Source organism: Corythoichthys intestinalis, chromosome 3 (genome assembly GCF_030265065.1).
Source record: "Corythoichthys intestinalis isolate RoL2023-P3 chromosome 3, ASM3026506v1, whole genome shotgun sequence".
Classification (NCBI taxonomy): domain Eukaryota; kingdom Metazoa; phylum Chordata; class Actinopteri; order Syngnathiformes; family Syngnathidae; genus Corythoichthys; species Corythoichthys intestinalis.
This window is the reverse complement of record NC_080397.1, coordinates 12,849,089-12,876,139: the sequence shown is the minus strand read 5'-3', so window position 1 is coordinate 12,876,139 and position 27,051 is coordinate 12,849,089. Positions and strand designations below refer to the sequence as shown.

The 27,051-nt window shown below is 38.9% G+C and overlaps 1 protein-coding gene across 3 annotated transcripts in view; it reads right to left on the bottom strand.

Moving 5' to 3' along the window:
- Window positions 1-22,873, bottom strand: part of rtkna (rhotekin a) — a 143,320-nt gene extending 120,447 nt beyond the window's left edge. For 2 of the 3 annotated variants that reach the window (XM_057833071.1, XM_057833076.1), the window contains exon 1: window positions 22,521-22,873. In XM_057833071.1, the coding sequence (XP_057689054.1) occupies window positions 22,521-22,631 (111 nt within the window). In that variant the 5' untranslated portion in view covers window positions 22,632-22,873. The remainder of the gene's footprint in view (window positions 1-22,520) is intronic. The other variant, XM_057833072.1, reaches the window with a different exon arrangement.
- Window positions 22,874-27,051: the final 4,178 nt, after the last annotated feature.

Sequence of the window (27,051 nt, the reverse complement as noted above, 5' to 3'; positions counted from 1 at the left end):
AATAAACATCTTTGTGAAAGTGCATTCCTGTGGAAAGAAACTTCATCATATTCAAGTTCAAAGACTGATATTTATATACAAGTTAAAAATAGCCCTGTGAGAAATTCATAGCAAAGTTAATTGAAAGTTCATATAACTTAAAATATAATCGAGAAGTTGAGAAACTAATATAAACCGTGCAATTTTTTTGACCCTGCCTATCAAAAGAATCCGAATCGAGAATCGTTTGGAACCGGAATCGAAACGTGGAATCGGAACCGTTCAATTTCAAACGATGCTCAACCCTAGTAGAGATGGGGTGTTGCTGACCTCAACTCGGGACACTGTGAGTTGGTGGGGAGAATACTTCAAAGACTTCCTCAATTCCACCGACAAGCCTTCCTTTGAGGGAGCGGTGTCAGGAGAGCCCGTCTCGGAGTCCCATATCTCTGGGGTCAAAGTCACTGAGGTGGTTGGAAAGCTCCTTGGCGGCAAAACCCCGGGAGTGGATGAGATTCGCCCGGAGTTCCTGAAGGCTCTGGATGTTGTGGGGCTGTTGTGGCTGACACGTCTCCACAATATTGCGTGGACATCGGGGACCGTGCCTCTGCTTTGGCAGACTGGGGTGGTGTTCCCCTTTGTCCTGTGCCATGTGGCCCCCATGTAGTCTATGTATTCTATTCTATGTTCTATGTTGCTTTCCTGTGCATCCCATCCTGTTGTTTTTCCCTGAATAAAGAGGGTTGCCATTACAGCAACCAAAAGGGAGCAGCTACCAACCTCCACAAAAGCTACATCGACTTCATGCATTCTTTTTAGTCAAGCTAGGTGTACGTAAACCTAGCTTCAAATCTAACATTAAATTAGCTGTTAAAGTCTGAATGCATTTTTGAGGGTCATCCTTTAAATACACAGAGTACATTCCTCAGCATCACCCGCCTTGACAGTGCATTCCTGTGTACAAAAGAGGGGCCTTGACTCTATCAACTTCACAGTTTGGTCAGGTGGTTATTTGATGAATAGCAGAAAAACACAGCAGGTTCTTTGTTCGTGTGGGGGCAGCAGGGAATGGTTGAAAAGGTGTGTAATCATAAGCCTAATGACTTGTACTGGTTACAACCTGATAAAAGAGCGCACAGTCGTGGGTGCGTTTGAGAAATCCAAGAAAGGAATAAGCAAGAACACTAAGCAAGAGACTCATGTTTCTAAGACTTGAACAATAACTCATAGGGGGGCAGCCTTAAATGTCAGACTGTAAATGATATCCAGACATTTGTATACTCCTATAGGTGTGTGGGGGCTTTTGTCAATGTTTAACAGATCTGCCTTGAGTTGAGATCTTGTATTCACAAGAAGAAGATACTTTTGGCATGAGGCAGCAGAGTTCTCATTTTATACCCTGTTAACGCTGGGCCCCGACAAGCTACAGTGAAGGTCACATCGGGGTGTGAGCTGATGCCGAAAAAAAGATGAAAGATAAATCAAAAAAGAAAGTCGCAGAACAAACAATAATCTTCTCTGACAGTATGGAGGTGAAGACAAAAGAGGACTTCCTGAGTGTTCAGGAAAGTGGGTTAGTGCTTTAGAGAGGGAGGGAAAAAGGAACATTTTATTTGTGACATCAGGGGACCTGAGCCTCAAAGCAGGAGAGTGCCCCACATAATATAAATCTCCTGAGGTAGGTACAGTTCGAAAGGAAATGAATGTGGAAGGATGTGAAAAGTTCCACAACCATCGTGAGAATGTCCTATCACCTGTTGATAGTTTCCATCAGTCTGTTCAAACATCAGATGAGCAAAGTGCATGTTATTGAGAAAATCCAATGGACCTTGCTCGGTGCTACAATGAAGCGATCAGTCACCGTCTACTTGTGAATGTGTGAGAGTGAACGAAACCCAAACCAGCAGAAGGAACAGTTGCAATGAATGACGAATCAGAGTTGGGAGTCGAATGGATGAATGAATTCAGATTCATGTGCAGACACGGCAAAACCCCATGTTGTAGGTGTGAGTCATATATCGGATGCCTCACTTGACAGGTTACTACTGGAGTGTAACTTTTTACATGAGGTCATCAGTGGCAAGTTAGGCTGCACTAATGTCAAACCTGTAGCCCGGGGGCCAGGTCTGCCCTGCTACATCCTTTGTGTGGCCAGCAAAAGTAAATCACAAGTATCAATGGTCCTCAACCATCGGGGTGCAGCCCACTACTGGTCCTTGGGGCATTTTTACCGGGCAGCACAGAAGGAATAAGGGACCTTTTCCACATAAGCCCCGCCAAAAAGTTGACCCCTGCCACCTAAAAAAAGATTACAAATAGAGGATACGAAACTTGTACGACACTAACTAACCCTAACACGAACTTGAATTTTTTTTTGACAAAATGAGCACAGAGGCGGATAAGGAGTTGTTTTTATGGCATGCGCAAATGGTTAGGCATCAGAAATAGGTCAAGGTTGCATGCGTGCATTTAATTGGTTGGCACTGGTGGCGGGACTTAGTATCCGGAATAAATAATGCACATAATTTCCACAAAGGGCCGCAGTGGGCGCGGGTTTCCGTTCCAACTGATCAAAAGGAAACTGTTACCAACAGTTATCAACCAGCAGGATCCTCATTGGTTAAACTGTCTGTGCTGGATCAGTTGGAACAAAGACCAGGACCCACTACGGCCCTTAAGGACCATTTTGCCACCCTTGTTGAAGTCCATAGTGTGTTTTACTAAGAAAAAAAATATATAATAAATATGGTGGAAAACACTCAGGTGACTTGAAGTTCCGCTCTGAGACCCCCAATTTGGCAAAGTTTCAAAATCTCAATTTTCTGGGGAAAAAATGTGAACAGGAGGGCATTTAAAAAAAAAAATGAAACAGCGAAACCCTAACTGGAGGTGAGACCATGAGAGAGCATAAAGACGCCATGATTTTAACGACATATTATCGCGCACTTACCTTGTTTCAATCCAAAAACTCCATGTAGCATGTATCACCATTGAAGACACAGATGTGAATGGCCACAGCCTAATTTTGGGGGGATTTTATGGGTGAAACATAGTAATATAACAAGGGTCGCGATGCAGAAATCGCAGACATCAAGGAGTGGTCGAGATGTTCTTTTTCATATATTTACCCTTTTAAAGTTTTTTTGTTCTTCAAATTTTTTCAAATTTTTTTTTTTTTCCCCAAATTTTCTTTGTTTGGATCGATTATTTATCATCTAACACATCGGGGAAAATGCGAAAGTAAGAAAACAAACACAATTAAGCGATAGTTATGAGCTAGAGATCTGTGACTTATTTACAGGCACCATTTTTTTCATTGTGACGTAATTTGTTTAAAAATGTAAAATATGCGAGTGAATAATTTTTTTAAGTCTTTTTTTTTATGAAATATTAGGCATCAATTAATGATTCTAAGCTAAAAATGACAGACATTTTGAATAATAAATACTATTATAATCACTTGCCTTCTTTTAATGGCCAAGTTGAAACAAAAGCAGTTGCACGACGTCTGTAAACGGGGGTTTCCAGGGTAAAAAGGACAAATTAAAAATAGTTTGTGGGCTTAATGAGCGCTGAATCTGCTATGGCAGCATATAGACATATTGTTCTATCAAACACAACAGTTCTTTTGGCTTAAAATACAGCAGTTTATTTTAAAGAGGGGTGCAAAAGCAGAAACTGCTTTTTCAGTCTTGTCTGTCTTTTCCACTATATACAAATATATCCTATATTAAATTGGCCCATGCCTCTTGCCACGTCATGATGCTCGTCTCGGTCACATGACACATTATTCCAAAAATAAGTCCACAAACCAGTTGCTGTATTTTTCTGTCATACTTTGATTGCCAGTCTGTGAAAAAAATGCCTACAGTACATCAGTCCGTGGTCCAAAAAAGGAGAGTGATGCGCACTAAATTTATGTTTCTCTCCAAAATAATTTTTATGAAAAATTTAATGCAGAGAAATCAACATATACTGTCACACCCCTATGGCGGAAGGAAGCCATAACTATCATGTTGCCTGTGACAAATATGAGCTCGACAGCCCTGATTCAGAAGATGACAACATCGCTAGAGTACAAGACGGACGCTGAGTGTGCATGTGTCTCATATGGAACTGGAATGAACACCCCTTCAGGGCTTTGTTGTCCTCACAAACAAATGAGCTAATACTTGGTGCATAAAAATGCAAATGAGACTGTTATAGATTGAAGGGGTGAATGTTGCATTGCGACAAGGACATTACCAGCGATGTGTGAAATTCCAACAAAAAGATCTATTATGCTAAATATCTTAGTGTGTGAGTACACATAGTTTCATTTCAATTTTGCAGTGAAATACATCAAATCTTTTGAGGAGAACAATAACGGATTGTGCTGCTTTTTAACAAACAGCCCATTCAAATGCTATTCTTAGTGGTCGGACATGGCTGATTTGTTCTCATGGCTTGAAGGAAGTGAAGAACAAGATTAAACCTTACAAAAAAAAAAAAAAGGCCGAGGCAAAAGAGAAACATAGCCCCACAGCAATATGCACCCAAAGCTTGTGTAATGATAGAAAAATGTCGAACATTTGCTGGCGAAAAATGTCCGTCAGCATAACAAGACAGCCTAAAAGAGATGCACCTCGCTGAAGTTTGTTTGGGATGTAAAGAGCGTTTTTCTGCTAGAAAATGAACATACTGTATCAATCAACAACTGTTGATGACTTTAATCGACAACTTTTTTTTCTTTTTCTTTTTAACAGTCGATTAAACTGCAAGACACGAGTGTCCAAATCCCCTTTTCCTGAGCTTCTTAATAGTAAAATTATGTTATTTATGAATAATGTTTTAAATTAATCATTAAATTTGAAGGTATTAAAAAGGAAGAAAAATTTGCCATTTTATTTTTATTTTAAATTTTATGTATATCAGTGTTGTTTTCATCAACGATGATAATTACGAAAATATTTCACCAACGAACACATTTTCCATGATGATGACGTGACGACTCGTGTTTTGGGAGACGAAAACAAGATGAATGCCAGTTTTCGTCTGATGAGACGAGAAATTTTGTCATAGTTTCGATCATGAGTTCAGAATGTGAGACATTTTTTTATTGTATGTGTAGTTAGCACGCATCGTAGCAGTGTTTCGTCATGTCACTCATGTGACGTGCTGCGCCATACCCCCAGCCCCACACACACGCTTACTCGCCGGTCCTCTCCAGGCTCTAGATTTGCCTTTTGTGTCAGGTTCTGCTTGGTAAGTTTTGTTTAAAGGTCAGTTCTGAGTGATCATCACACACTAAATGTAACTTGTAGCATTAGCTTAGCGTTCACATTAGCATTTAGTGTGGTGAGCGTCATCTTATACTCTTGGAAAACTTTTTACATACAGTTCGTGCCATCCAGGTCAGTTTAATTAATTGAAAATAATGTACTGTTTTTCTGGTGTGATTTATCATCAAAAAGATGGTGATGTCCTTGTAGACTCGACAGTTATGTGTTCGTCTGTCAATGTTCATTCAAAATTTGTTTAAAACCTTTTATTTATTTATCCAGGGACTAAATTTCTTTAAGTTTACAGACGAAAACATTATGCGTAATAGTCGACTGAAACTAGACGAAATTTGTCTAAGGTTTCGTTGACGAAAACTTGATGAAGAAAAACACATTTTGAAATGACTAAAATATGACTGAGACTAATATGTATTTTCATCCAAAAGACTAACACGAAAATTAAAAGGGCTGCAAAAAAACAACACTGATATATATTTTTATAAAATTACAAAATATTTCCTTATTAATTTAAAATAAAAACAAAAAGAAAACCCCTGGAAATATTCAATTTTCTGTAGTCCTTGATGAAAAGAAAGTGATATTTATTAAAGAATCAAAATGAAGTGTTTGCAAATATCTTTTACTTTGGAAAACAATGATACCATCCTTTGCAGTTACATAATATTCATCAATTTAGTGATGCACGATAATAGATTTTTCAACCGATATCGATAACCGATAATTTCCTCCTCATTCCAACCAATAATGTCAAGCCGATAATTCTATTAAAAGATTTATGTAAATTTTTAAAGTATACACAAGAGAATATATTACTGTGCAAAAATATAATTTATTGCTCTTTTTTTCAACATCAAATGTGAACAAGTAGTAAATTCCAACATCTAAATAAAGAAATTGTCTGACATTGTGCAATGGTAAACTTTTGGCAACAATTACTTACAAAGTAAATACCTAAGTTGCACAAAAATGCCTTTAAAAGTAAGCCATTCCTAACATAACATTACTACACTGCAAAAACACACCTCGTTAAAACTAGTTAAATTCACTTGTTTTCAGTGTAAATCTATTGGAAATAAGCAGTGTTGTTAATCTTACTTTAAAAAAGTAATTAATTACGGTTACAAATTACTTCTCCCAAAAAGTAATTGTGTTAGTAACTCAGTTATCGGAATGTAAAAGTAATTAGTTACTTGACAAAGTAACTGGTGATAATTTTCATGTTTTTTTTTCTCTTGAAAAAAAAAAAAAAAAAAAAAAAAAAAAAAAAAAAAAAAAAAAAAAAAAAAAAAAACAGGTCACACAATCAAAAGTTTAAAGGGTTTTTGTGACAACAGGGGTACTGCGGATGTTGCGATAACTAGATAATAATAATAACTAGATAACAACTTTTGCTATGTGTGGAAGTCATTTAATGTTGTGACTCAATCGCTAAAGTTGTTAAAATTGCTCCCATTATTGCATTAGTTCCCTTCCATCTATTTTCGACATGTGGAACTGTTTCATCATTGAAAGATAGATTTAAGTTAAGTTTTGCCGATTTAAGAGCATTTTAGATAAAAAGTGACTTAGGTTTGCCAGGAAGGTTCTCTACATCAGAGCCTTCATTAGAAGTCTACTGCTTTAAGATGGCGGCTGTTTACTAACGCATCTAGTTATTTATTAAATATGTTGCTAATGCTGCCGTGTCGGTCATTTGCATCTAGTTCTGTATATATGTGATATCTACCGAAGCATCATGTGGGCGTAGTTTGTAGGCTATCGGCTACAGTCAGGTATTATTGGAGCCCCCTAGCATAGTAGCATTGCGTTTGCAACGGCGTAACCCTCCCTTGCCTTCTCCCCACTCCTGCTCTGCTCTCTTGTCCCCGTGAGTCCGTCTTTTTCCAGACTTTTCTCGCCGCAGTCAACCAACATCGTAACGCATAGTAACGCACGCCTTTTCCGCCTCAGTAACGGTAATGGCATTGCCAAGATGAGAAAAGTCATTAATTAGATTACTCACCACTGAAGAAAATAACGACATTATATTCTAACGCCGTTATCAACAAATGATGTTATACTTGTATAGCGCTTTTCCACCTTTCAAGGTGCTCAAAGCGCTTTACACTACATTGCCATTTACCTACTGGTGACGCAGCATCAGGAGCAATGTGGGGTTCAGTATCTTGCTCAAGGATACTTAGGTGAGTTCATCAGGGCAGAGAATCGAACCCACAACCTCTGGGTTGGGGGACAACTACTCTACCACTGAGCCACACCATCCACATTCCATTCTGTCCGGCCACCAAATTACCACCCGTGCAAGGCCTCTGTCTGGCCGTGGCGCTCGATGAGTTGAACCTGAGATGAGTGGCAGTGGCAGCTACGTTCGTACCAGACATCCGCCCGCCCCGGCCGGCTCGTCGCGGCATATTTGGGGCCTGGCTCTGCTCCAGACTGAGGCACACACCTCACGTCCCACACGCCGTGGGAGAACGCTCAAGAAACCGGGGTGTTCGCCGGAGGTCTCGCCACCGGGGAACAGAGCTCGGCCCGGATGCCCGCCCCTCCTTGGGCGAGGCGTGGGCGGCCTGCCAGACCGGCCAGAGTGGCGGGCTCCGTCGAAAGACTGCTACTTGTTGACTATCGGTCTGGTGCCGGTGTTTAGCCTTAGATGCAGTTTACCACCCGCTTTGGGCTGCATTCCCAAACAACCCGACTCTGGGAAGGCCGCAGCGTCCGTCCATCGTCACAAGCCACGCAGCTTAGCTTAGTTTTATGTGTGTTGACATTAGCTTTAGCATTCACGCTAGCAGCAGTCTCGTATTCGTTCCAAAAATCATGATGCAATTTGAAATGGCTGATCGGGTTATTAGTGTTGAATGGGGACGCTTTCTTTCCGCCTCGTGGAACTTCTGCAGTGCAAGTTTTACAGATGGTGAGAACGTTGTTTTTTTTTCACGCACAGATAAATCAAGCCACGCTGGTGACAGAGCCGCCATGCTATCCAACTGCCTCTGTTGTTTAACTCCGCATCCTCAACCCCTCCTCCCTCAGGCGCTTCAAAGGGGGGAGGGTTGAGGAGGCGGCGGTGCAGAATTGGACAAAACTGCTTTGGTTGCGCACATTTGGAGGCTAAATCAAGTATATAATTATCGGATAGGTTGATTTTTTTTTTTTAATCTAGATTACTTGTGTGACGTCATAATTGCCCTTATCGGCCGCTAATTACCAGTAACCGATATTATCTTGCATCTTTATTCATCATACCACTTAGTTTTTGCTAAAATGTAAACGTATCATTGTGCTTTTCGGCTGATGTAAATCAAACCACTAGGCAAATATGTTGACTGAGTGAAACTACTGCTTTTTAGAAACAAATGATGGTAACAGAGCATTGTGTAAAATTCTTAAAGGAAATAAATATGACTTTTTGGCATGATTTTTTTTCTGGTCCAAAAGTATACAGTATCTATCAGATCAGCATTGGATCGGTATCGGCAAAACATATCTGTAAAAAAAAATCAGATCAAAAGTCAGGAAATCAGCTTCGGAACATCCCTGTTCATATATACAAAGTAAGAAGCCTTAATTGTAACATACAAACAAGCAAGAAATAAGTTGACAGAAAAAAAAATAATCAAAACCCCCAAAAATTGATGAAGAACACAAACTACCTTCCATCAGCTTAGCTTATTGAAGCCCAGTCACTAATAGTATCCTTTCGTGTACTGTCAAGTTGCATCGGTTGTAGTTGTAGTGTTTTTTTAAGGTGTATTTTATTCTGCCACTTACAGACCCTACCCACCTACGTCACAAAACCACGTGCTCGCTGTATGGTTCCGCCCACTTGTCCGTCATTTTGACTCTGTATTAGCATTGTTTTCAATTGATGGCGGAATTTAAAATGCATTTCATGGAAGACCCGGTGCTTTCTGATGCCGCAAACTCACTGGATCTGTTGCATAAAAGGCGTTATGAGGAAAAGCTTCGTTCTATACAGTCGCCAGATCCATATTTGATGCCCAAATCTATGTTTTTCGACCCACTGTCTTCGCCCTGTCTGCCTGACATCTGCTACGCAGATATTTACAATTATCTCGTCCACACTAAATCAGCCTATTCTCACGAAAATATGAAAAACTTCAAGAGCTTGGAGGCTTATAAATACTTCGTTGCTGGTTGGGTGAAACAGGTCCTCGTCCACGAAAATTCGGCAGGAATCTATCTTGTGCTTGGAAAGGTGAGTTACGAAATTTTCAATTCAAAATCTTTTGTTATTGCTAACATCCACTGTCAAGTCTAATGTATTTCATGTCGTTTGTCAATGGAGTTAAGGCTTTTAATGTTTATATGGTTTAGCGATAGCACTCTCACTACATACATACGTGTATGTTGTCGGCGATTAGCCTTGCAATGATCTTAATTGTGGTTATTTGTCAGCCCCGTAGACGAGGCCAGTTTCTTTCACTTGGTATCAGCTAAATATTATTCAAAAAATAACGATGGTGGAAGAAAGGGAAGTCACAAACATCTTGAATTTGAAACTATGTCGTACTACGTCGTATGTTGTCGGTGATTAGCCTCGCAATGATGTTAATTGTGGTTATTTGTCAGTCCCGTAGACGAGGCCAGTTTCTTTCACTTGGTACCAGCTAAATATTATTCAAAAAATAACGATGGTGGAAGAAAGGGAAGTCACAAACATCTTGAATTTGAAACTATGTCGTACTACGTCGTATGTTGTCGGCGATTAGCCTCGCAATGATCTTAATTGTGGTTATTTGTCAGCCCAAAACCCTCTAAGTATATCTTAAATGCATCTTACCGGATATAAAATGACTACTACATAGTCTGTGGTGATTTTTTGGTGCCCAGTTTTCACGTCGAATTGCAGCCGTCCATTTCGCTCTCTTTGGATCCCTCGGAATACGGTAAAACTTCAAGTCTCTCCTTCCATCTTCTCTGTTAGTGCAACCAACAGCCACACACGCCTTCACCATTTTGATTATTAATGTTAAGGAGCAGAAAAACACGCCGTAAATAGGAGAAATGTACGTAGCCGTAACAGGTTAACACTATGTTTTGACGGACAAGTGGGCGGTACCATTCAGGAGAGCGGAGTTGTGACGTCACGTGGGTAGGGTCTATACCTTCTAACCATAGTATAGATGTTGGAACAGGTGTACAATTGCATAGGGTTAGAATTATATTTTTGTATTTTTTTTTATTATGGCGCCATATGGAAAACCTTGACAAAGTAATCGTTTGTGGCAGCCTTAAAGCACACTTCCTGGACAGCCTGGCAAAGCTTGCATGACACTTCGCAACCACTCTTGAGCACCACGAACCTGTTAGCGAGGCTTTTTATGACGTAGGAAAGAGCTTGGGGCTCCAGAGCAGCGAAGGCCCATTGTTCATGAGGTACACAGAGCCCTTTGAGGCACTGAAAGAACATTTTGTCATTCCTTGGACACCGCTCTTTCCTCTACTGGCTCACAGTCTGAGCTTCTGCTTTTATTTACTTATTTCCGGTGGTCAGACGAATTAGCAAGCTTAGTGCATCGGCAAGTTCATGTACAGAATGTCTTGGGAGTCAGTAATCATGGGAATTTAGCAGGATTTGAAATGTAAATGTGGAAATGATTAATTTATTGCCACTGACTGCGATAGTAGCCAATCCATTTTGTCGAAGAGGGGCTGGTGTTGATTGTTTCAGATATTTTGTGACTCTTCACAGTGAGAGCACGTAACCTTTTCATGCGTGATTCATGCAATTCAAAGAATTGTACTGGTCCTTGACCACCAGCTCGTTGAATTTTACAGTCATGCAGAATCAAACGAAGAAGAATTCGGTAAGATTTCTAACTGTCTGACCTGCCGATTTCCATTCAAAGACCACCACAAATGACGCGATGAACAACAATCCTATTTAGTAATTAGCCTTTCGTCTAATGCAGCCGCTTGCAAGCATTTTATCAAACCAAATTTGGCGATTCCCTTAGAACCCTTACACATCCCCAGCAGCTTGATTTTCCATTATCTTTAGAATAAAAGTAGCAGTCATTAAGTTTGACAATGTTGGACTTTAAGCAACATTTGCCCCTAGCATGCAGCAACATAGCTAAAAAGAAATAATTCAATGCTCAGTGGCTGAATGTCACAGCATTTTTACCATTTGGCTCTGATCACAGATGATACATCCACTGCCTGAACAAAAACATTTATTAAGCGCGACTCTCTATTTGAACTGGGAATGTATAAATGTGATCATATGTCAGAGCCATTGACGGCAATAGAGGTCCAATCCATTAGAAAATTCCCGGTTAAAATGGATTGGACATCTATCGTTATCAATGGCAGCCAATGAGATGACTGCACCAAAGCAAACCAGTGCTGTTATACCACTGCACTGTATTACCAAAACACACTCACTGCTGGAAATACAGAGACAGAATCAATACCTTATCTTTGCAGTTTTTCTGTTTTCTACCATTACCATTCCTCGAGGCAGCCTCAATTTACAGTTCAGTCCCCCAATTCACACACACGTGCGCACACACACACACCACCCTTTACACACCAGATTCTTATTATCAGCCCCACAACAACAACTCAGGCTACTTCTTAAAAGGTAAGAGTCAGCAATCGTCATTTTTTTTTTTTTTTTTTGTCGAATTCAGCAAATAGCTGCTCATGACGGTTAAGTGAGGAAAAACTCCAGTACTATCAGAAAACAAGCTTGATCTTTTTCCCATATATTTCCAACACTTATTCCCATATATTTTGTCTCCTCCTGCTTGTAAATAACGTAATTCTAAATTTACAAGTACGCTGACAGAAGTTAATCTATTAAAATCAAGTTTTTGATGCTTTGCACATGTCACTATTTTTATTTATGATCCAAAAACACTGCAATTGCTTTCTAGCACTTTGTTTAAAAGTCTTATCAGGGTGATTATGTTGACACGCAACAACAGTTCATTTTTTTCATCATTATACAGGTGTAGTTCAACATACGATCGCTTCGACACGCAATCTTTTCGACATCCGATGTAAAATTTGACACGCCATTTGTTTCTACATCTGACATGCTCGAAATAGACGATTTATGACAGCGCCGCAGTTCCTTTGTTTTCTCGCAAGACGGACGCACGCATGTTTTCTTGTGAGAGAAATTAACATGGGTTCCAAGAATGTTAATGCACGTGGTGAAAAGAAGAAAACGTTGAGTACCATTAGAATGAAGATGGAAACGATAGAAAAATACGATCGTCGTCCGCGCGTCCGTGAACTGGCTCGACAATACAGCCGTAGAATGCCTACGATCTCGACGGTCCTCCTACAACCTCCGTTCACCAGTCTTTATACGGTGACAATTATTATTGTGGTAACATCGCCAAGAAAATCGCCAGCTTCGTCAGGATTTAATCATTTATTTCAGAACTTGTGCAACACAACATGCCTACTGTCCTCCGCAGCTGAACAAAGTGAAAGTAAAAAGTCCCTCTCTCACTCTGTCAAATCAGCCACGCTGTGCGTTCAGGTACACCCCGCAAAACACTTCCGCCACATTAGAACCCGATTCGTTACATTATTACAGGTATTATTATTATTACTATTATTATATCATTTTTTATTCATAGTTTATTTGTTTTGCTCTGTCTAATTGATATTTGCAATAGTACCAGCAACATTTATTAAGGATTTAGTGTAGGTTTTTGGGCTGTGGAACAAATTAATGGAATTATAATGTATTCTTATGGGAAAATCCTGCTCGACATACGACCATTTCTACTTACAAACAAGGTCCTGGAACGAATTACCTTCGTATGTAGAGGTACCACTGTATTTTGTTTTGTTGTTTTTAGAGCTAAGACGGTAACTAATAAGACAATCAATCACTTAACAGGGTATGTGTATATGCAAATATGTCATTCCTCTTTGAGAAAAAACAACCCGGTTTTTGATCTCGAAACAACCAAAACATTTTTTTTTTTTAAATAAAATTCTAAAACTTTAATAAAACAGCTGCTCATGTTGGAAAATACAAAAAAAAAAAAAAAAAAAAAAAAAAAAAACATTTTTTTATTGTATGGCTGGCTCCGACTTCAAAAGGCACCAACTGTAACCTTGTATTTGCTTAAGCTTAACACTGACAACCAGAGCAACACAAAACAAAATATGGAAATGAACTGAGAACGCAAACACAACACCAACAAGATGATAAAAGCTATAATGGGAATTCTGACTGCTGGTTATATTGCAAGCAGGCAGAGCTCATTATCCAGTTTGGAGAGAACAAGAAAGGATTGGTAGAATGCAAAGTGGTTAACCTTTTAAGACAAACAATTTAAATAAAGCTAAATAATCTACTTTGAATTGGAGGACAGAAGCATAAAATAGGCTCTTAAGAAACCTGTAAAAATATGCATTATGAAGAGTACGGATGTCCTCGAGTCGATCACGTGATCAGAAATTGGGCCAATCATTTTAATCGGAATCAGGTACAAAGGATAGGGTTTTTAATTTTTAAAAAAATAAGTAAAAAGGCTAAAAAAATAGCAAAATAATCTAGAAAGACAATGGCATTGCCAAAAATATATACGTTTTATACTCAGCAACACTCTCAGAAAAAGCAGAAGCAGAAGAGGAAGTACTGAAAACAGTACAGTACTGTAACATATTTGGAACCTTTGCTCAAATATTATTTATTTATTTATTATTTATTATCAGTTGACTCGGATTAGGGTGCACAAATATGCGATCGGTACATCCCTAACAAGGAATAAATTTATTAGGGCTGTCAAACGATTAAAATTTTTAATCAAGTTAATCACATCTTAAAAATTAATTAATCGTAATTAATCGCAATTCAAACCATCTCTAAAATATGCCATATTTTTCTGTAAATTATTGTTGGAATGGAAAGATAAGACGGATGTATACATTCAACATACTGTACATAAGTACTGTATTTGTTTATTATAACAATAAATCCACAAGACGGCATTAACATTATAAATATTCTTTCTGTGAAAGGATCCACGGATAGAAAGACATTCTTAAAAGGTAAATGTGAGTAGAAGTTATAGTAATTTTGATAGTTTGTATATTGTGACTAAATATTGCCATCTAGTGTATTTGTTGAGCTAAACGAAATGTTTGAATATAGTTTGACCAAAGTTTGAGTATTATTTTGCATAGCTATTTTGATTGGGAATGCCAATTCTCTTTGCATTGAGCGCTTTTCTTTTTGTGAACTTTTTTTTTTTTTTTTTTTTTGAGAGAGATAGGAATATTATTTTTGTTGTGCTTTCACTAAATGATACTGTAGCGACTTAACTGTTCTTAACTGCCCAAATGCATGATGGGAAGTTGGGCCACCAAGACTAGGGATGGGAATTGATAGGATTTTTACGATTCCGATTCCATTATCGATATTGCTTAACGATTCGATTCTTTATCGATTCTCTTATCGATTCTAATTTGGGGAAAAAGAACAAACGTTTTGATTGGCATCGAGTTTGTTTATTCAGAAGTCACAACCTTACAAACTCACAACGAGATCAAAAGAGGCCCAAAGCCTCAATGTTAACTGTGGCAATAAGTGGCAAATACACAAGAATGTGTAACATTTTACTGAAACATTTATCTAATAGAAATAAAAAATATTGGTATATATTGGCAGATAGGTTTTTGTTCTGCCTTTGGCAATATATGTTAAAGCAGGGGTCCCCAAACTTTTTCCTGTGAGGGCCACATAACTTTTCCCTTCTCTGATGAGGGGCCGGGGTCAGTTTGTTACAGAAAAAGTGTGACGATTGCAGAAGTGCATAAATGTAAAAAATTATTGTTTTTCAGAAAGCCACAATCAAATAACCCTTTCTGGATTCTTTATAATAATAATAATTAATAATAAAAACTAAAGATACACGATAATATCGGTCACCAATAATTATCGGCCGATAATGGCAATTATGACGTCACACAGATAATCCAGATAATAAAAAAATTCAACCGATAATGCAATCCGATAATTATATACTTGATTTGGCCTCCAAATGTGCGCAACCGAAGAATTCAGCACGCCGCCTCCTCAACCCCTCCCCTCTCTGAAGCCCCTGAGGGAGGAGGGGTTGAGGAGGCGGAGTTACACGACAAGAAGTAGTTGAATATTATGGCGGCTGTTACTAAAAAAACGACGCTCTCGCCATCTGCGAAATATGTACCGTAGAAGTTCCACGAGGCAGAAAGAAAGCGTCCTCATTCAAAACCACTAACCCAGCAGCCATTTAAACCTGCATCACAAAGATTTTTGGAACGAATACGAGGCTGCTGCTAGCGGGAATGCTAAAGCTATTGTAAACACTAAGTTAAACTACAGGGCTTGTGACGATACAGAGTCGGGCTGTTTGGGAATGCAGCCCAAGGCGGGTGGTAAATTCGCATCTAAGGCTAAACACCGGCACGACTGGAGACCGATAGTCGGCAAGTAGCCGTCTTCCGACGGAGCTCGCCGCTCTGGCAGGCCGCCGCCGAGCCCGGTTCCCCGGCCTCGGGACCTCCAGCGAACACCCCGGTTTCGTGGTGCGTTCCCCCACGGCGTGCGAGCAGAGCCAGGACCCGAATACGCCGCGGCGAACCGGCCGGGGTGGGCGGATTATTCGGTACGTAGCTGCCGCCGAGACGAGACACGGTTTTTTCGAGCAGAGCCAGGACCCGAATACGCCGCGGCGAACCGGCCGGGGCAGGCAGATTATCCGGTACGAACGTAGCTGCCGCCGAGACGAGACACGTTTTTTTTTTTTTTTTTTTTTTTTAACCTAAATGACCCGAGAGCCAAAGCCCTGGATAAAAAAATAATGCAGTTTATACGACCACCATTCTTCATGAAAAAGTGATGTCCAGTGAGCAAGCTTATCATGACGGCACAGTGGTTAGATGATAATTTAAACATGGAGAAAACGAAGTCAGCCAGTCAATAATGCATTCAGTATGTAAAATGACGAGCGGTCAGATGACTTTGTAACGCTGCCTTTATTTTTGGCTTAACAAAACTCGGGCACAAAACAAAACACACGCGGATGCGAGCTCCAAGTCCGTCCAAATAGTACTGCCGTGTAGCAGTTTAGCTGCTGTAAAACAAATGTCGCGAAAGCCGCAAATGTAAACAAAGCGTTGCAGAATGGGTACATGACATCTCGCTCTTTTGAGTTAATCATTTTCACAGTGTGCAACAAAGCATATAACATTAGCAATCACTTTTCAAATTATTTAACTTATTTCTCTGCTCAATTACAGTCACAGTAGATAATCAAATTCTTGAATCAATATTCTGTAGCCACAAATATTATTCAAAATCTTTCCTTCTTCCAAGTTTTTTTTTTTTTTTTTTTTTTTTTTTAGGATTAAGTATAATAATGTATTGCTTAAAACAATGCTGTTAAGATTATTTTCAGCTAGCTATTTTTCTTCCAAGAAATCTGAGAGAAATACACTTGAAGCGATGGCAGATCATTTCACTTATTGCCAATAGATTTACACTTAAAACTGACTAGTTTTAAGGAAGTGTGTTTTGCAGTGTATTAATGTTATATATGTTAGGAATGGCTTACTTTTTGTGCAACTTAGGTATTTACTCTGTAAGTAATTGTTGCCAAAGGTTTACCATTACACAATGTCAGACAATCTGTCATTATTTAGATGTTTGAATTGACGACTTGTTCATATTTTATGTTGAAAAAAGAGCAATAAATTATATTTTTGGACAGTAATATTTTCTTTTGTGTATACTTTAAAATTTTACATAAATCTTTTAATAGAATTATCGGCTTGACATTATCGGTTATCGGTTGGAATGAGGAGGAAATTATCGGTTATCGGTATCGGTTGAAAAATGTATTATCGTGCATCACTAATAAAAACAGTATTAATTAAATAGATAATAACCCTCTCTGAATTGTTCAAGGAAAAGGCCAGAAAATAAATAACACGATTGAGAAAAAAAAAAAAAAAAATTCAAAATGGCCGGACCAAATGTGGAGGCGGGCCGTATTTGGGCCGCGGGCCGCAGTTTGAGGACTCCTGGAGCGCGCATACACCCAAAGAAGAAATGCCGCATCCAAGTGAGTGAGAGAGGGAAACACTTCTACGAGCCTACGTTCTTTGTTAATGTTAATATCTACCGAAGCAACGCCTGTATGTATCATCTTTTGTGTTGTTGTTGTGTTTCCACTCGCGATCGGACACTTAAATCCAGTTGTGTAGTGGTTTGAACGATGTGCTAATGCTAGTGAACGAATGCTAACCATACTGTTATTAGCAGCTAATCATCGCTGATTTACGTTGATGCAAACCTGTTTGTTACTGGGGACGAAATTGATTTGTTTCATTTCTATTGTTAGTTTCACTCTTCAAGTGATGGTTGAATAAAGTCAGCAAATTATACCAACGTCTTCTGCATCGTCATTTGGGAGTTTAGCTAGCTGTATAGCCGGGACTTTTTTTTTTTTTTTTTTTTTTTTAATAGCCAGGACTGAGCCTTATCCTCTCTGTGAGGACAGCGCAATCGTATTCCCTCCCGATGCAGTTATCTCCACCTTGCAATGATTGCAAGTCGCTTTGTTGTAATTTTTCCTCGTGAAGTGAAGACACACTTTCGAGCGTTTGAACTTACGTGCTGTCATTGTTATGTTTATGGCTGCAATGCTCGTGCTTACCCGTCGTAACCTTTCATTTTCACACTCTTTCCTGGTGAAGTGTAGTCAAACTTTGGAGCAAGTGGTTCTTGGCGGCATGCTAGTTTGATGCGTCTGGACAACAACTTACACGTCACGACGCAGTACGCGTCTTTAGGAATCGTTAAAGGGATCGTTAAGGCTTTTTCATTGTGATGTCGAGGCCTCGAAACACTATATTTTAGTAATCGAGTAATCGACTGAAAATTCTATCGATTAATCGAGTAATCGGATAAAACAAATATATTTTCAGGTGAAGAGCAATTATAGATATACATGAGAAAACAAGACATTTTATCATTTTCAGTCAATCAATGTCTTTATTTTTGATGTATATTGTTGAAAACAGCCAACAATTGCATCTCAGATGTAACTAGAATGAAAAAAATGACTAATTCACTGCTTTCACTCAAAAAACCTTTAGATCTTATTTCTAAAAAGTATATACATATATAAATATATTTATATATATATATATATATTTATAGACACCTAAAAATGCCTTTACGCTTGATAACACACATCACTTAAAAGTTTGGATTTTTTCCCAAGTTTTTCAATTGAATTTCTATTTGTGTCAAGCCATTTTTAAGTTCTAGTTAAGTTTTAAGTTAGTCTAAACTCTTAAGTCCTGATAGGATTTTGAGTTTTTGCACTGTTCAAAATAAATGTATGATACAGGCTGTATTGGAGCACATTAGGGACTAGTGCTACTTGGTGTTTTATCCAGCAATGACTACTGTGCTAAAATTGATAGTTAGCATTATTGAGTTTTTATTTGACACCCTCATCACTCCACAACGCTATGTTATGTTAAAGCCTGTATGTAAGACACTTTAGCCACGCATCGAAAGTGGTCTTAATTAATTTAAACCTAGCCCTCCGCAGGGCTAACGTAAGGTGAGCTAGTAGTGACAGTAACGTTTATTATATATATTCGCGCTTAGCGCTCTTTATTAGCGCTTAGCGCTCTACTGCTTTAAGATGGCGGCTGTTTGCTAACGCTGCCCAGACGCGGCCTAGTCTGTCATTGTGCATCTAGTTCAACATACATGTGATCTCTATGAGACTCATTGGACGCTACCTGCAACTAACGTAGCATGTGCAGGCTAGTATTTAGCAACGTCGGCGTCGTTTGTAGCGGTTGTCGGCTGCAGTAAGTTTTTTTTTTTTGCTTCTTCCTCTACGCACGTGACATCAGCGCGTTGTCCCGCATTAAAAGTAGTCCGAGCAAAACGTGATGCTTAGAGCTGTCAAAATAAACGATTACTCGAGGTGAATAAAATTACTCGGATCAGTTTTTAAACTCGAGTTACTCGAGTTGCTCGAGTATTCGTTTCAGCTCTACTGCGTTGTGTTCAATACAGGGTCTTAAGAAAAAGATCATCTCCTGTCATTATTCCCCACATCGCTCCCCACAACAGTTATAATTGTTATGGAAGAGATGCCAAAGCTTATACCAATAAATGACGCGGCTCCAGTGAATGCCTGTGTCCACTCCTCTCGCTTGTCTCTGCCTCTTAGTTCTCAATATACTAGTACATAAGACGGCGCCATTGTCGTCTGTTCGCGGCAATGCGTGAGTGCCAATTATCACCCATGAAAGCACTACTAATATGGCTATTTTGGGTAATAATCACGAGGGGTGTAAATCAGCAATTTCATGACAATAAGATATGAATAATGTTGTCACGATTTAGTACTCAGTATCAGTATCGGTGACTAATTAGCATATTTTTGGAGTATCAGACAGCATAGGATTTGGTCACAAGATCGGATCAGATCCAGTATTCAAGTGTGTTTTCAACATTGTCGCGCTTTTCGGCTGCTGAGAATAAAACCACTGGCAAACAAGTCAGGTGTGTGGGACTACCACCCTGTAGAAAACATAGCTAGTAAAAGAGCATCATGTAATCTTTGTTAACCAGAGCATTTCCCGAGGGGGTACCAGCTTAATAAAACTTCAATACAAGAAAATAAGATTAGTCATTTACTGGCTGCATTACCTTTCAAAAAATATACTGTATATTATTAATTGTCTCAATATGAAGGTATTGGATTGGCAGAAGCTCGGTATCGCAAAAATCAGATTGGAAGTCACAAAACCTTTATCTGAATCTCCAGATATACGAGAGTCTGCTATAATTTGATTCGATTCGAGGGCCTTCGTTTGATTCAATAAAACATAACGTACACATAACCAGTTAGATTTGACCAGATAGAAAAATACAATATACTGTACTTTGATGTTTCTGACAATTTGATTGCCGAAACATTTCTGACATTTTAGGGAAAACTATATTTTTGCGTTTTGGTCCATTTGATTGGATCCTTGCTTAACTGATCGTTATATCAATCCAGATTAATGTAAATCATTAATTTCATGACGATGCAATATTGATTCTTTGCACGACGATATAATATTTGCCGATATTACAAAGTCTGCCATGATTAGTTTCAAGTTAAGGTCTTTTGATCGATGTTTCAATCCAGATCGATGTACTGTTACACCCCTAATAATCACTAAAACATTGAATTTTGGAGGGACTTACTACTGTGCTGTAGTAGTAATGTTGCACAGTACATCTTCTCTGTTTATGACTCCAGAAGCCATAACCAAACAGAAGTTGGCGTTGTGGCTTCAAAAGGCAGGAAGAGACTTTCCATCAAAGCAGTACAGAGGACTTACTGTAAAAGTAGTTAAGGTGAAGATTAGAAATCCGTCTGAGACCGTGTGCACCCCTCAAATACAGTAGCCAACACGAAGCAGATGTTAACAGGATAGAACAGAACATTCGCATACACAGATGAGTTTCCATCTACTCCCCAACTTTTACTGGATGTTGAGCACGGTAGAACAGAGAAAAAAAATGCTTATTATTACTCTACTGGTGCACACATCTCAGCGCAATTATATTACTGAACTATGTTGGAATATTAAGTAGAAGACATTAAATTAAGTTTTAGTTGCAACCAATCCACAAATGGACACCAAAAACACTCAAGTCCCTGTTGAGATGTTAGGATGCTTTGCTTAAGGGGAGGAAAAATGCTAACTAGAAGGGAATAGTAGTTTAAATAGGAAAGGCAATTAAAACTTTATTTGACGATATGCACAATGCAGTGGAGCTCTCTAGTGTAATTAAAGCGAAACAGCCACGACGCAGAGCTAAACGCACTAATGTGACTCCAAAATGAGCTTATGAGTGTGCCAAATGAGTTAGTTCAACATGAGCGAGACCCCCAGTTAAAGATGTAAACAGTGGAATATCATTATTTTTCTTACTCAAAATTGGGGGAAATACACCAAGATTTCACATGTAACATTAAGCACTTTCATTAGTCGAAAAATTCTATAATTTAAACTAGTGGTGCAAGAATTACTTGATTAATCGACAACTAATCGATTAGCAAGTTAATCGACAACTATTTTGATAACAGATTTATTGTTTAGGACCATATTCACATTAAACTTGTCTAAATTCTTGAAATTAGAGCATTTATATAACTTCTCAGTTGTAAATAATATCAGTTTTCCTTCTTTATATTTTTGTTAAGTCAAAGTAGGACATGAATGAAAATCTGCTTTTACTTTGCAAAGCAACAATTCACATTTTTATAATACATTTTCGGACATCATACTGTCCAAACTTGATTCTTAACAAAGTTGCAACAACTAATCGATTAAATCGATAAATAAATTAGTTGCCAACATATTTCGATAATCGATACAGTTGAAGGAAATAGTCATCCATTTTGTCTTCATTGCTACTTACAACATGCTGAAAACAACTTCAGGGTAAATTGTGAAGGTAATTGAAAGAAGTGACATTTTACTTATTAACGGATTAATCGTTTATTTATTCGTCCGATTAATCGATTATGAAAATAATTGTTAGTTGCAGCCCTAACTGAAGCATTACTAGTACTTTTTAATTTGTCTATGTTTGAAGATGAGGTTAACTAGCTTCCATTGACGTTGATAGACGTCCAATTCATTTGAACTGGAAGGGTGGCAGTGTTTCCAGTGTTAACATTTCCAAGTTAAAGATGTAAACAGTGGAATATCATTACTCAAAATTGGGGAAATTTCAGCTAAGATTACATATTACACGTAACATTAAGCACTTTCATTAGTCAAAATATGATATATTTCAACGTTCCTAGTACTTCTTCATACAGCTCTATTAAGAAGTTTATAGACAAATTCAACTTATTGGCTGCCATTAATGGCGACAGACGTCCAATTTATTTGAACTGGGAGGTTCAAATAAATTGGACGTCTATCGCTGTCAATGTCACGGATTATGGATTATTCACTGCCATGCCACCTAGGTCAAATAATTGGACGTTTTTCAGCGTCAGTGTCACTGAAACGTGAGCAATCACTGACAACCATCCCTATTCGAAAGGATTGGCTGTCAATTGAGACACAAATGTGACTTCAAATGAAGCGGTATAATTGCAAAAGAGGTTCACTGGAGCGAAAGAAACATAAATAGAACGTTTGCCCCCCATTGTGAACGGATGCTTTGCCTACCTGTGATGTGTTGACGTAAAAACTCTTTCTGAACTTCCCTCGCCGTATCTCCATTTCAAGAGCCGAGCCGCGGGCAACCGTGGCTCTCGTTGTTTGATTCCGACAAAACATACTTGCTAGCAGGCTCGTACCCGCGGGGACTCCCGGCGGTTGTCTGTTGAGAGTCCAATCCGAAAACGAGTGCCTGAAAACGGATACAGGTGGCGGGGCACACTCAGGGGAGGAAGCACGTCGAACCGATATAGCGGCTCTTATGAAAGTTACCAGGGGAGTAAAGTTCCCAGTCCGAGGGGAACTTTAAGTGTGTCTCCCCCCTAGTGTAGTTACCAAAAAGTAACGGAGGCAGCCTGGGACAAAAGTTTGCCCTGCCCCGTTTACACAAACTTCTACCGGTAACGTGACAGTTTTTCAATTAACATGTTTACGTTTAAATTAGGGTTGTTATCATTAATTGGCTCATCGACAATTTACTAAATCACGCTGGGTAGCATTTTTTTGTTGCATGAGTTTTTTTTTTTTTTATTTATGATTCTTTACCATTTTGGTCACTGATTTCAAATCTGTCATCAGTTTTTTCCCATACGCTTTAGTAGTCATGCAATCTGCATTTTTTATACTACTGTATAGTATACAGATTCTTCTTATATATTTCACCCGATATCAATATAACATTACAGTCCCCTGCATATATATATATATATATAAATGAATATATTTTTTGAATTGTTTTCAACAATAGCTTGTCATTGTTGACTATTTTCTTGACCAATTTAATATACTGTAGCTATTATATACATGTAAATGTCATTCTACCAAAAGCCATTGCTGACTGCTGATCGCTGTGAAATAGCCTTTGTCACCATGGCTAAGACTGAAACACTTAATTTATGACGATGGAATGTGCCTGACAACTGGAGGTACCGGCAATTTACTGGACCTGCTGTGAGTGGAATTCACAGAGGTCAGGACGGATCAGTCACAGTGAAGCAGAGGCCATATCCACATGGTAACGGAAACCTGCAGGGTAAATGAAACCACACAGGATGGACACAATAGAATTGGTCCACCTAAACATGCAGATTCACAAAACTGACCCTCGGGTAAGTTCTGGGACAAAGCTACATTCTTCCTGTCTCAAAAGCCGTTAGGTCTTCTTCAGACAAAATCTGATTTTTAGTCCATCCAGATTGAAACTGGATGGCTCTTATGCATGCAGTCTGAACAGTCACAAAGCACAGAAATCTGATTTTCGTGTCACGAATTGAAACCACATACGGTAGGTAGTTTCATATCAGATATGGACAAGAGCCAAGAGGCTTCTCAGTGTGAACATCCCTGATGGATTTTGACTGTTTGTGACAGCACTCTATGCTGCCTGACGCCTTTGTTGCCACAGCAACCAGTCAGGTGTGTCAATAATGTGGCCCAGTCTAAAGAGGCCCAGATCCGATTTGGACACTTGCTAAAAGTAGTGTGAACAGACAGTCCTAAAAATCAGATTAGAGGAGGAATCCGATTGGAATCAGGTTAGCCTGCAATCTGAACGCAGCCTTACTGCATCCTGGACAAAATTGGATTCTTGGCCATCTCATTAATAAATAAATAAATAAATAAAACACTTTTACAGTGATACCATGTTTCCTTGTTACTTATCTTGAAAATTGGCCTGTGACAGTAATGGAATAGAATAGTGGCATTATTAGCCCTACAATGAGATGCTCATTGAAGGGAAATTGTATTTTGCTAACATTCTAATCGATAATCGTAGACATGTTTGCTTCTATTGTTTTAGTACAAAATAAAGATATTACAACCATAGCGCAACCAACAATAAAATACATCTAAGATATGAGTGCATGAGAAAGAATGTTTGTGTGGGCAGACACAAGACCCTTTTATGCAAGAAATGAATGACTAAGTGATAAGAACAGGCCAGTGGATAGTTGACGAGCCACGTTATACCCTCGCCATATGATCACGGGCGGACAAATAGTTTTAGCTAAAATCGTGCGACAAGTCAGCCCACTCTTGGCTGACGCTGACAGATGATAATGAGCATCGCCCCAGCAACAGTGGCCATGAACTCTTTTGCCCAATCCAAAACTGGCGACATCCCCGGGCAGCCCCTCCAAACTGCCTCCCGGCACCTTCAAAAGTCTGAACATTTCTGTCCGAAGTGGTCACTTCCTGGGATGCCAAGAGGTGTGCTGCTAGAATGGGGCTCTGGGTTCAGTTTTCTGCCTGTTTATCTGAGTTTTCATTATTGTTTTCACATAGACTTGGTTTCCGTTATTTTTGACTGTTCTTGACTTGGATTACATGGTCTACTTTTTGGAAAGTCGTTGTTAGTTTTTCTTCGGATGATCAAAGTTAGTGTTTTGGGAGTCAGATAGCAGTTACAACGATATGATGTTGCCATAATGTTGGCTAAGAGGTCAAATGGCAATAAATGATCACTTCTGTTGACAGTGATAGACTTCCAATTCATTTAAATTGGGAGGGCTGGCTGCGAATGATCGCTGCCAACCACTCCCAGATCAAATGGATTGGACGTCTTTTGCCGTCAATGGCAGCTAATGACTTATGAAGGTATTACATAAGTAAATTTTTGAATAGGAGTGTGTAGACATTTTATATCAACTGTACATACTCCATCCATTACTCTTTATTGGTTTTGAACCACAAACTCAAATGCAATGTAGAGACGACTACTTACATGTTTGCGGGAGCAGCCCCTGTTCAGTGCCTTATTTATAAGCAGGATGTTTGTTGATGGGCGCTTGTGTAAATAGCTAAAGGCTGCATCTCATGCAGCAATGTGATCTAACAGGGAGGTGTGTGTGCGTGAATTGCAGATTATGTTTACAGGCCTCATGTCGCTGTGGTCAGTAGGGGGTCGGCAGGTTTGAGGGATGCTTTCTCCAAGCGGGCCTACCCGCCTTTCAACTCTTCTCGGGGGCTCCGTGTGAGCCCTTTAGGCAGCTCAGCTCCACACGGCAATGTGCTTATGCGTACGCTTTGTCATGGCACATTTGAAATCCATCTGGAAGGAAAAGATAGGTTTGCTTTTATCTGCATCTTCTTTTTTTTTTTTATAAATCCAGCAAACTATATTTTGCTGTTAACTGCGCCATTTTTCTCTCCTGTATTTATGTCCACTAATAGCAAAAACCCACATGACAGTTAGTCAACAATGATGCAGTGACAGAATGTTAAAGACAAAAGAAATTGCTGATCATAGAAGGGGGGAAAAGCACTGTGATGCAGTTGGAAGACGGCACCAAAAAAATGAAACAACCATGCAAAGATACTTTCCCTCAAGATAAATGTACCTATTTTTTCTCACTAGTACTTAGCGATAGCGAAACAAATTATCACGATATGGGCCATTTATTATCACGGTAACAGTATGCCACGGTATACTTTCATTTGATGAAAAATAATACGACCGTTTTGACAACTTTCCCCCTGACATTATTAATAATAGACCTTGTCATAAATGTCCTCTGCATAAAGTGGTGCTGCAACATGAAAGTACAAAAAATAAATCGAAGCAGTACATTAGAATATATATTTCATGCAAATATTTCTGATTATATATCAAAATTTGTTAGAGGTTTTAACTTTTAAAATAAAGCTATCATAACATCATTACTAACTAGAAGATGCAATTGCTGGTGAAATTGCATGGGGATGCTTTGCTCTCTTTCCCATGGGTCACTTCCTGTAGATTTTTGGTTACTCCTATTACTTTTGACGCTTTTTGGGTCACTTCCTTGTTCACTCATTGATTGCCATTGACAGCGAGAGATGTCTAATCTATTTAGACAGGGAGTCAACCAGTGTCTTTGTATTCAATAGGGGTGTACAGTACACACAATTCACCGTTCGGTACAGTTTGGTACAACAGGAAAAACTTTTTTTTTTTTTTTCTTAAATCATAGCATTTAAAAGTTAAAGTTTGATCTATTGGCTAAAACTAAAAAGCAGTTGTTATTAAAATGTAAAATAAATGGAAGAAAGCAACAAACTTGAGAACTTGTATTTTTATTGTTGCTGCATACCACTGCTAATGCCACAACATTGTCACATGCATCTCACTAAATAATGTTCTCAGACAATGTCTCAATCTTGGTGTTGCTTATGCAATATTTGCATTGTTACATTATATTACTTTGGCACTGTTACATCAATATCTATGCACAAACTGTCATTTGCACTATCAAGTCAGCCATCTGCCTCTTAGTCTGCATACTGTAAATTGTCATTTACACACTGTTATATTACTATTACCTTACCACTTGCTGCACGTCACCTTTTTGTACTTTTTTTTATATGTGGTGCACTTCATGGCGACGCTTTATAATCTTGTTGTACTCTGTATAATGACAATAAAGGCTTTCTATTGTGTTCTATTGTAAATTTAGTTATGTGGGTTTTGTTGTGTTTTGTTGAACAATGCTCTTTCCAATTGTTAGGAATGCGACATTTAATGCATGGGTTGGGAAAGTGTGGAACTGACTCTGGAATT